At 46.8% G+C, this 10967-nt stretch overlaps 1 protein-coding gene across 10 annotated transcripts in view; it reads right to left on the reverse strand.

The window, feature by feature from the left end:
• Nucleotides 1–3800: 3800 nt before the first annotated feature.
• Nucleotides 3801–10967, reverse strand: part of MACF1 (microtubule actin crosslinking factor 1) — a 246318-nt gene continuing 239151 nt past the window's right edge. For 6 of the 10 annotated variants that reach the window (XM_055082837.1, XM_055082833.1, XM_055082826.1 and 3 more), the window contains 4 exons: nt 9681–9892; nt 9051–9161; nt 6399–6528; nt 3801–5261 (listed from right to left, as the gene is read on the reverse strand). In XM_055082837.1, coding sequence (XP_054938812.1) covers nt 5005–5261; nt 6399–6528; nt 9051–9161; nt 9681–9892 — 710 coding nt within the window. In that variant the 3' untranslated portion in view covers nt 3801–5004. The remainder of the gene's footprint in view (nt 5262–6398; nt 6529–9050; nt 9162–9680; nt 9893–10967) is intronic. The other 4 variants (XM_055082836.1, XM_055082835.1, XM_055082831.1 and 1 more) reach the window with 1 other exon arrangement.

Raw genomic sequence — 10967 nt, forward strand, 5'->3', positions numbered from 1 at the left:
CCTCGCGGTCGTCCTGGGCTCCCCTCCCGCCGCTGGCCACGCTGTCGGGCGGCCGCGGGGACTCGGCCTGGGGACCCAGGGTAGCGGTGCGGTTCGGGGAGATCAGACCCTGCGCTCCAGCGGGGTGTGTCCTTGATCGCCCTTCCAGAGCTGGATCCCAACTCTCCGTCAGGCCCGCAGAGTGACCTTGCAGCCCCATCTGGTGCGTGGAGTGTCGCCCCAGGACCCGAAACGCCTCAGGTGGGTGCCAGCCAGGCCCGAGAGTGGGGCGCATCCCTCTGCGAGCAGCCGGGCCCGGGTTCCCAGCCACCGCAGCTCCTCGCCGGCCTCTCGGCGCCTTCCCCGCAGTCCCCTTGCGTGCGCCTTTCGGAGCTCTTTCCCTGACTCCTGACGCCGGCTCCGTCACTGCTCCTGGCGCGCCCACCCGCCTGGCTTCCGCGCGCTCCCGGCTGGCGCCTCCGGCGGGCCGCCCCGGCAGCTCCAGCAGCCGCACTGCCACCACTAGGTCTGGCTGGGCGCCCTTCGGACCCCGGTGCCGGTCCAGCCGCGCGCGGGATATGCGCACCCGCTTCCCGCCTCCCGCCGCTCAAGGAGCTCTGGTGCCCTTCCTGAGCCTTTGCGCATCTGAATTGTCACGGCCCTCAGCGGCTTGCGAGAGAAGGCTCCTCACGGAAACCCCTCCGTTGACTAGCCCCCTTCTGCACACCCTGCTCTTCCCTAGGCGCCTTCTCACCGCATTTATTCGTTTATGGTTAAGGCGCTGCGCTGAGAGGAAGAGACACTTAGACTGAGCTCTGAAGGCCGGAAGGAGCTGGTTGGGATAAAGGAAAGGTCAGTGGGAGGAGAATGTTCCGGGCAGAGGAAACAGCTTGTGCGAAGGCCGAGACTCCAGGAGCGTAACAGTGGCAGGTGACAGCACTGTCCGTGTGCCAGCCATGTTCTGTACCATTTCCTTCACGCTCGCACGTTGTCATAGGGTAGATACCTAACCGCCCCTCCCCCACCTCATATAACAGACGAGGAGACTGAGGCACACGAGGGTTAAGGGACTTCCCTCAGGTCACACAACACTGGAGCTGGGCTGCAGCAGGTGGGCACATGCAGGTGAGCTGTTCAGTGGAGGCTGGAGAGCCTGGGGGGCAAATGGCCAGGTGAGGGGCTCTGGACAGCAGATGGTTATGGCGTCCCAACGTGGGTTCAAGATTAAACTTCAAAATAAAGGTATGATGTCCAGTAAAATTCACATTTCCCCAAGATCACTTCAAACTTACAAAATATCAAATCTTAAATCCAATCATTGCTGGTGACTTAAGTCCATGCCTAGTCTTCCTTTTACTCAACAGGTAAACCTCCACCAAGCTGCTAAAGCTGGATAAGAAGGCTACAGATTAGCCATTGAAAGTTCTCAAGGCAAGACCAGAGCCTGGATGCAGAGGGGACTATGGATTGTAGGGAGGGAGATTGGAGTCAGGGCCTACAGCTGGAGACAGTACAGTAATGGGAGGGGTCAGGGGATGATGACAATGATCCTCTAATGGAGAATCATTAGAGGAATGGAGGGCAGAGGAGAAGGCGGTTAGGAGGGCAAATCCACAGGGCTTGGTGACTGCATGCAGAGGCAGGGGGCAGAGTCAAGGGGGTGTTCCCTTGTCAGAGTTGGTCAGGGTCTCTGAATCTCCTGCCCCCTTCACTGTCCCTGGGTATCCTTCTGCATTCCCCCGAGTCCATACATAACTTTTTTTTTTTTTTTTTTTTTTTTGCAGTACGCGGGCCTCTCACTGTTGTGGCCTCTCCCGTTGCGGAGCACAGGCTCCAGACGCGCAGGCTCAGCGGCCATGGCTCACGGGCCTAGCCGCTCCGTGGCATGTGGGATCTTCCCGGACCGGGGCATGAACCCGTGGCCCCTGCATTGGCAGGCGGACTCTCAACCACTGCGCCACCAGGGAAGCCCTCCATACATCATTGGCGGTCTCAGATCTAGCCTGTAATTCTCCAGTTGTGTATTGTAAAATGCTGGCCTCCCAGCAAGACTGCAAGCAGCCCAATGCTGGTCTGATTCATAGAAGTCATTTATCTCAATTTAGGATGAGTGGAGATGGCTGTGCTCTTTAAACAATGGCCTCACATTCCCATAAACCAGCGGTGCTGCTCCGTGCTGTGCTCTGAGCCAGAGATGAAGCTGACCAGCTCCCTGCCCTCTAGTGGCTCCCAGGGGTCACCCCAGGGGTGACAGGTGAACACGCAGTCTTTTTGAAGGCAAAACAGAGGCTGTGCTCCGACAGAGGGGCCAGCAAAGTGCCCGGATGGGCAGAGGAAGTGGGGACAGGCCATCTGTGAGTGGAATCCTGGAACTCCTGAACTGGATGGGAACTGACATGGGGAAGGTTTCTTGGAGAAAGTTTTGTCAAACAAGGGCTTCCCCAGCCACCGGGCAACTTTGTGACCTTGGGCAAGTTACTGAACCTCTCTCAGGCTGTCTCTCATCTGTCAGTAAGGCTCACGATTGTAGGACTGTGATGGGAATTACATGAGAATGTACACAGAGCACTTAGCACAGTGACTGGCACACAGGAAGCACTCAATACATGTTAGCTATTGTTATTCAAAGCCCCAGAACCTGCCCTCCTCTATCCTAGCAGACACCAAGTTTGCATTACTTATTTAGCATGTGTATCACAGAAATGCAGTTTTAACCCCTTTCCTGCCATCCCTATACTTCCCACATGATCTTGCACACAGGTGTTCACTGAATGGAAATACACTTCCTGCAGATTGCACCACTAGCTGAGCTTTGTTGCAAAGACTGAGGGAAAACCTGAATTACTTGGTAAGAAAAACAAGTGACCATGGTCCAGACTTTGAGAAGATGGAGGTCAAGCTCCTTTCAGCATGCTTCTGCAGCCAGGAGGCCTAGAGGGGGAAGCAGATTTGGGTGAAAACACCACCCTACGAAGTCCTAACAGCCTGAAGTTATTCAATTCCATGGAGAATACAGTAAGCACTTCCTTCAGAATCCATCAGGCTGCACATTCCTTTTAATCTGGATATTTGGCTTCAAACAGCTTTGGCAAACATGTGTCCATCTTACCAAATTCCCCTATCACAAGGGGAGTATGGCCTAATGATCAACACAGGCGGCTGATGTTCAACCCCTCTTACCTCTCAAGTTCTCTAGTTGTTTCTTAGTCTAATTCCTGTCATCAGAATTGGTTAATATTTGGCTGTTCTAAATATTATAAAGCCAACCAAGGACTGGAGGGAAGAGAACTGCCTGACTTGGATAGGGAGCCGAGGACTAGATTCAAGGCCCTCTTCTGCCATTTATTCATTATGTGATCTGAGGCAGATCACTTTCTCACCCACTTTCCCATTCGTTTTTCCTTCTGTAAAACAAAGGAGGTAAGATTTGATGACCAATTTTGTTTCTACCTCTGAAATTCTATTCTACCATTTAACCAGAAATATCAGCATACTGTAGGAAACTGGCCCCATTCTCTCAAAACCCAGGATCTGTGTCTGTGATTTCTAAAACAAAAATCTTCTTACATACTGGTTATTTGTTTAATCACGTAAGTGGGCCAGAAAGCCCTACAGATTTACATTAACAATAGTCTGATTCTTTGTTCCCTTGTTAAATAAAATTAATGAGGATAAAATATATAAGAAAAAATCTCTTAATGAGCTCCATAATCTATCCATCAAGATATTTGGATTTGAATAATGCACTGAAGTACCTAAAAGAGTAATATGTTATACATAAGGTAATGGTTCAGAAGTAAAGCAGGAAATACAAAATATTTGTTACTGCAAGCAATTTTAATACAAAAGTGTGTCTTGTTTTTAAACAGTTCATTGGTAGAGCTTCAGTTTCTGCCTCAATTAAAATCAATTGAGATAATCACACAGCAACGTGGTCGGAGCTGAAGAGGAACAGCAGCTAAAAACCAGGAGCCCCAGACAGCCCCTCTTCATGATCACTTGGGTCAGCTAACTTTATTACGCACACAAAAAAAGACGGAAGCAAACGGGACTTCTTAACAAGTGTGCTGGTGAACTCCTTTAAAGGACGAGCGAGTGTTTTATGTCCACATTTTCAGAATAGGCTTGTGGAATTCATTCCTCAGTTTGTGGGAAGTTGATCGACCATTTTAAATAAATAGCAAAAAATGCAGATAAACAAATCTGTAATTCATGATGCCACCAAGAGGTCTCCCCTTGCTGACGGCCTGGGTCCCGGTGAACACAGGAGTTATTGGTGGCCGGGTTGGATAGGAAGTTATAAACCAGGACTCTTAAAAACCCCAATGTTCTCACGTTTTCTCAACAGTTACATTTACCCCTGAATTCTATATGTCCTTTAAACACCTAAGTACTGAAACAGTATTCAAAGACGGTATTGCAATGAACTCCTTTTGCTGTATCATGTGCAAACATTACCTAGATGAGGTTCCCGCTCTTCAGCTAAAATCACACAACATTAAAAACAATGGAAAAAGCAGTCAGAAGTGCCCTCCCCTCAGTTCTTGCTAATTGAGGTGTCCATGATTTACAAAAAAAGAGTTCCTTAAACACTGCAGGATTCTTATTTTTTTTTTAATATAATTTATCTTGCTGAGACAGCAAGTCAAGTTTATAAAGAAGATGCATTTAGGAATAATCCTAAAAGATAAAGCAGGTTTACAACCCTGCACCGCACAGAAACCCTATTTAGAGGCTTTTAAAAATTTTAATACACATTTGCATCTTGATCTTTTCGCTTATTTTTCTCAAATATTTCATTTCTGGGCCCCATCCATTACAGGGTTACCAGGAGGCAAATTTTATCTACATAAATATTCACATGAAAATAGTAACTTACAAAAAGAAAAAAAATAAGGCAGCTTCATAACACAATTATTCTTTTACACTTTTAACAATATAACTTCTCCCATTCAGAATAAATATACACCCAATGTGTGGAGCAGGATTCAAAGTGGATAGAGGCTTGGGGGTGCTTGTGCAGTGTTACCGCTTGGGACCCGGAGTCCTGGGGGAGGCAGTGGTGGTCTTCTTAGACATGGTGGGGATTTTGGAAGGCTTGTTTAGCCCTCTCCTCGAGCTGCCCTGGCCCCCTGCGGCACTGCTCTCTGAAGTGTCTGAACAAGCAGACTGTGTCTCTAAAAGGTCAAAGTCAGAGGCATCGCTTCCTCGCCGGCTGCTGGCTCGACTCCCGGCCCGACTCCCAGCTCGACTCCCAGGGCGACTGGCTGACTTTTTAGGGTCTGGAATTTAAGAATAAAGCCACGGACTTAATAGAGACAGCACTGGAGAGGGGGTGGGGCTGGGTGGGGGGAACAAGTTACCAGAGGCCGGGGTTCTTTTTTTTTTTTTTAGAAAATTTTTATTAGAGTATAGCTGATTTACAATGTTGCGTTAATTTCTGCTGTACAGCATCTCCTATTCCTTATTTTTTTTAACATCTTTATTGGAGTATAATTGCTTTACAATGTTGTGTTAGTTTCGGCTGTATAACAAAGTGAATCAGCTATACGTGTACATATATCCCCATATCCCCTCCCTCTTGCGTCTCCCCCTCCCACCCTCCCTAACCCACCCCTCTAGGTGGTCACAAGAGGCCAGGGTTCTGATCCTAATACCACCTGATATGCTGTGTGACCTTGGGCAAACCACAGCCTTTCTGAACCCTGGTCCTCTCACCTACACAGAAGTTGCTGAAACCCGTTCTGGCTTTGTGCTTCTACTTGAGAAGCGTCCTGAGGCTGAGAAACCAGCTTCTATCAGCAGCACTGTTATCTCACATGCCCCCACGGTGGAGCCGAGCAGGGCTGTCCCATGGCCTCGGCACAGAGGAGAGAGCCTGCTAGTTGCACGGGCAGACTGAGAATAGGGGCGAAGGGATGGCAAACAGAGAGCAAGAAATGGAAGCCAAATCCCTAGGCTCCCAAAAGGAACATCAACAGGCGAGCAGATGTAATCTTTCCCTGACTTTCTCAGTTCCCCAGCAGCGATAATAAATACGGGGTGTCGGAAAAATTACTAGCAAACTGCCAGGTCCAATACTGGACGGGCTTCTGAAGAAGGCCCCGCTTCAGGAGGCCCTTTTTTCCTTCTACTTTCTCTCAAATACTATCATTTCTGATCAGGAACAGGTGGTCTGGCTTTGGCTGTGAGAGCATCTGCTCTCAGAAGGCAAGGTTCGAGCTACTTGTACTGACAGAAGTCAAGGTCGGCAGGAAATCTGCAGGGCTGTCTTTCAGCATCACACCTCAGTGCTACTCTCATTATTTGCTCCTTGGGGAGCAGTGAAGGATTGCTGAGAGGCTGCTGTTCCCAAATTCCTAGCCTGGCCACTCCCCTCACCCTCATCCTGATGCAGAAGTGCTGGGGCAGGTACTTACCTGCCCGATTAGTTTTGGCACCTGTGGAGGCTGGGGAAGAACTATTGCTAGTATCACCAGCAAGCGATGTTCGACTTGAATGAAAAGTTGGTGTTGGTCGTTTCAACTTGCTGCCTGTTGATGGAATAATCTTAAAAAAATAAAAATAAAAAGGTCATATTTACTTGGTGTACTCTTTGGTAGAAATTCCACTTTAAAAGGTCTACTTAAGCCCTCCTTATGTCTAATCAATTGAAAAGCCAATTAAAAGTCCAGGAAAACAAAGATTTATTTGGAAAGTGTCCTAGGTCATGTATTTTGAGGATTCCCAAAATAAAGGTTTCATGTCCCAATTAAAAGTTTTAAAATGTCTTCCAATACCTTTTATCTTACTGACAAATTTCTACTAAAAAAAAAAATCCTCAAATGGTAAGATTATAGTAGTTATAACAAACAGAAACAGGGTAAATGAGTAAAGGAAAAAAATCCAAATACTCCCAAGTATCAAAGTTTTGGGGTTAGAAATGTGACATATGAGTTCTAACCCCAAATATTTAACATGGAGATCCAAATATTACTCCAATCCCTACTAGATAGATGCAGTAACTTCAGTCAAGTAAAGGTCTATTTCCTCACTGGCAGAATGCAGATTACTTGACTTGATCAAATAAATGATTAGGAAAAGCACACAAGAGTGGGGCTGTGATATCAGGAAAAAGGCTCTGAACAAGGGGCCAGAAGAACTGAGCTTGGGTCTGGGCTCTTGACTTATCTAAATTGGCATCTGTGCCTTCACTTCTCCCTCTGGAAACCAGGGAAGGGTCCTGCCTCTCAGACCCCATTCCTACCACACTCCCTCTCGTTCAGTCCACCGCAGCAACTGGCCTCCTGCTGTTCCTCCTGTAACAGCCCAGGAAAGTTCCCTGTTTGTTGCCTGAATCTCGTGTATTAAAGCAGAAACTCCATAAAAGCAGGGACTTTGTTTTGTTCCCTGTCACACCCTTGGCGCCTAATAGCACGTCTGGCACAGACGTGGGGCACAATAAAAACTTGTTGAGTGAATAAGTCATGTGTGGAAGCACTTCCTAAACTGGAGAAGAGCTGGATAGATGTACACAATCATTACTGCTGCTGATAGGAGCTCCATTTCCCATTTGAGTGTATTTTTTTTTAAAGATTTAATTTGGAGAAAGAATATTTTAAATGTGTTTTAAGTATCATTCATGCCACGCATGCTATTCCAATTTTTCTTTGAAATCAATCGTGTAAATTGTTTTCCAGGACTTTTAAGATGTTTATACAAAGAGAAGAGTAAAGCAACCCATTGCATGGTGTTTCTTATATCTTTAATTTATAAAGAAAGAGCAAAAGCGACAGAGAGGGATTAACATTCCAGCACAAACCCTCCTGGCCCACACAGGAGGAAGAGCACCAGTTTCAGAAGCTACTGCTGCTGGGAAGACGTGGCGCCAGAGATGCCGGGCTGGGCGTCCGCGTCAGGACACAGCCTGCAGAACACCAGTGGGTAAGGAAAGATGAAACCTCGAAATGAAATGAAACCAAAGGTAAAACCTTAAGACAAAACAAAAATGCTGATCAGAATCCTATGAGAATTGGCACTTCATAATTAAAACATTAAAAATTTTAGAACTTTTGAGACTTTCATGAAACTGGAGCCATTAAAGGAGAAGAAAAGCAGGATAAGCAGGTTGAGTCGTGGGGTTTTAGTGTCAGTGGGTCCCCAGATCATGTTCTAAGCCAGATGTATTTCTGAATTGGAGTTTCAGCTTGGAGTGGGATGAATCCCAAAGCAGCAAGTCCATTCGTGGGCATTGGCTTCTTGTACCTCCTGCTTTTTTGGCTGAAGCTTTACGTGACTAAAGCCCACACTACCTTTTGCGGCACAAGAACCCAATGTTTCCCATCAGGAGCTAGAATGCAAATTGTAGTGCTATCACACAAGCCTCTAGTCCACATTTTATTTCTGAAACACTGCTCTTCCAACAGTACTTGGGCATTTTAATGACTGTACTTGAACATGCTTAATTGCTGGCACATGTATTCAAATCAAGGCTATAGAAACCCAAGTGCCTAGGCCAAGGAATTCGAAGCTAAAACCTGAGCCTCAGAGCAGTGTTCACCGATACTGTGTTTGGCTGAAGGAGACGGCACCCACACCCCGACCACTGTGGCAATACCACCACCCCGGGGATGTGGCTCGGGCGGGGGGCGGGGGCACCAGCCACTCTTCTGTCCTAAGCAAAGACAGAACGCTGTTGAACATGCACCGTCGTTGAATTTCAAGTGTTCATAACTCGTCTGTGTCAGATATGACATTTGGAGGCTCCAAGAGGCCTGATTATAAACAATATCAATAAACAAATCACCACAAATGACCATTGTTTCCCACCGTGAACAAATATCATTCTAAAGACTGTTAGAAAGTTGTTAAACAATCCAGTCTTAGGCATCTCTTATTTTATCTCCAATTTTGGTGAATCCGAGTTAGAAACCCCTGAAAGACACTGGACGAGATGAATCAGCTGTGAGAGCAAGCACCACAGAGATGGAAAAGAGCATGGACTCGTGTCAGGAAGAAGAGCTGGTCAAGTCCTCGGCACGAGCGAGGGCCTGGTCTTGACTGTGTCCTTAGTCAGCAAAGCCATACTCTACCTCGGGGCTGGGCAGCTGGAGGTCAGGATAGTGGCTGTCCCTGACAGGGGTGCCAGCTTTACTGTTTACCAACCAGGGTTTGTCATAACAGCGAGAGAACTGAAGTGGAGTCTGTGAAACGGAAATCCAAAGGGAAGGACGGCAATAATTGAAAATGGAACAGAAAGGGAGCAAATTGGGAACATAAAAAAAAAATAAATAGAAGACACTAAATTTTAAAGAAATAGAAGACAAAATAAAATGCGCATCAGTCCAACGGGATGAAAGGGACCAGGCAGAAAGGCAACAGCATTCTTCATCCATCACCCGTCGTAATAACAAACTTCTCTGTTAGCTCCAGCAGCACAGACAGTGCCTGGATTTTCAAGATTAGTAACTGGATGGGCTCACACTCAAAATGGGAATATGTGGAAAGAAGCGCTTCGGACTTAATAACCCGAGTTCCTATTTAATAATGTCCTCTTCAGTCATGTTAAAGGTCCGGATCTGTGTACCACTAGGGCCTGGCCAGCCTGGTTTGCATGTCTTCAAGTGCCTCTCCTCACTGGGGTCTTTCAGAGGCTACACTGAACAATGGACATCTGCAAAGCTGGGAGCGGGGAAGGAGGTCACACTGCAGGTTGTACGTACCTTGGTGCCACTGGCTGGGGTGGCTGGAGAAGACGGCATGGACGTACAGCTGTGGTTACTCTGACTAGCACTTGAGCTGGAGCGGGTAGGGGAGGCTGCCCGGGAAGATGGTTTGGACCTTCGGCCCCGTGATCGGAAAGGGGTCATTCCCTGGGATGCCCCCTCAGGTAGGATGAATTTCTCTCTAAGTTCGATGTTAGTTCTACCTCGTGCTAAAAAGGGAATAAACACACACGTACAATAACAGTTAACCTTGAAAAAAATGTATCTTTGATGGTCATACAGATGCTTGACCCCATGATAACAGTTATATAATTTATAGGTTTAGTACCATCTGTGGATTCTTTTAGAATAGGGATAAATTCATGATTTATCAGCCTTGTCATGATTCTTACCCACAGGAGACACACTAACTAATAAGCCCCGTGGTATGCTGTAATAAAGAAGTCTTTGTGTACAAAGCACCATCCCATGCTGTGGTCACAATCTTGCCTTGCCACTGTCCCCTGGGGTCAAGAGAAAGCAGATGAAGCAGTTCACAAACCTCCAAGGTTAAATCAAAACCCCTCTTTTCTCTCTCATAGTACATGTGTACTTTTTGCTCATCTGTTGTAGGATACATGGTAATGAAATAGCAGAGAAAAACAGATCATTGAAATTGACGTCACCTAGACTCTTCTACTTGAATTCAGTCGATAATAATATTAAAGAAAGGGGTCCAGGAACTCAGGACAGTAAAAAGATCTGGACTGAATCATTAAGAAGTAAACATGTGGGAGGAGAGAGAGAGATCAAGACCATGCACAAAACTTGCCAGTGAGAAACCATTAAGTCAAAAGCTGAAAGCAATGAGAAGCTGAAGGCACACCTGCAGTGGGAGAGGGACATCCAGCTGGAGAGTCTGGAAACACCACTGAAGGCCAACAGTGCTGTCCTGGGGCTTCCTGGAGCCATCAGACCAGAACCCAAAATCTGGATTCGGTCAGAAGACACAAAGTACAGCCAACACAAACATTAAATGTGAAAGCCGCTATGAATTTAGAAGAAATAATTCCTCTGGAATGTGTTCTTAGATTATTCCTCACTGAAAGGTGCTATTCTGCAATCACCTTCTGTCTGCTCATTCATCCCCAAGCTGCTCACTTGTTTTTTTTTTTTTTAATTTTTATTTATTTATTTATTTATGGCTGTGCTGGGTCTTTGTTTCTGTGCGAGGGCTTTCTCCAGTTGTGGCAAGCGGGGGCCACTCTTCATCGCGGTGCGCGGGCCTCTCACTGTCGCGGCCTC

The sequence above is a fragment of the Physeter macrocephalus genome, chromosome 3, assembly GCF_002837175.3.
Source record: "Physeter macrocephalus isolate SW-GA chromosome 3, ASM283717v5, whole genome shotgun sequence".
NCBI classification, from domain to species: Eukaryota; Metazoa; Chordata; class Mammalia; order Artiodactyla; family Physeteridae; genus Physeter; species Physeter macrocephalus.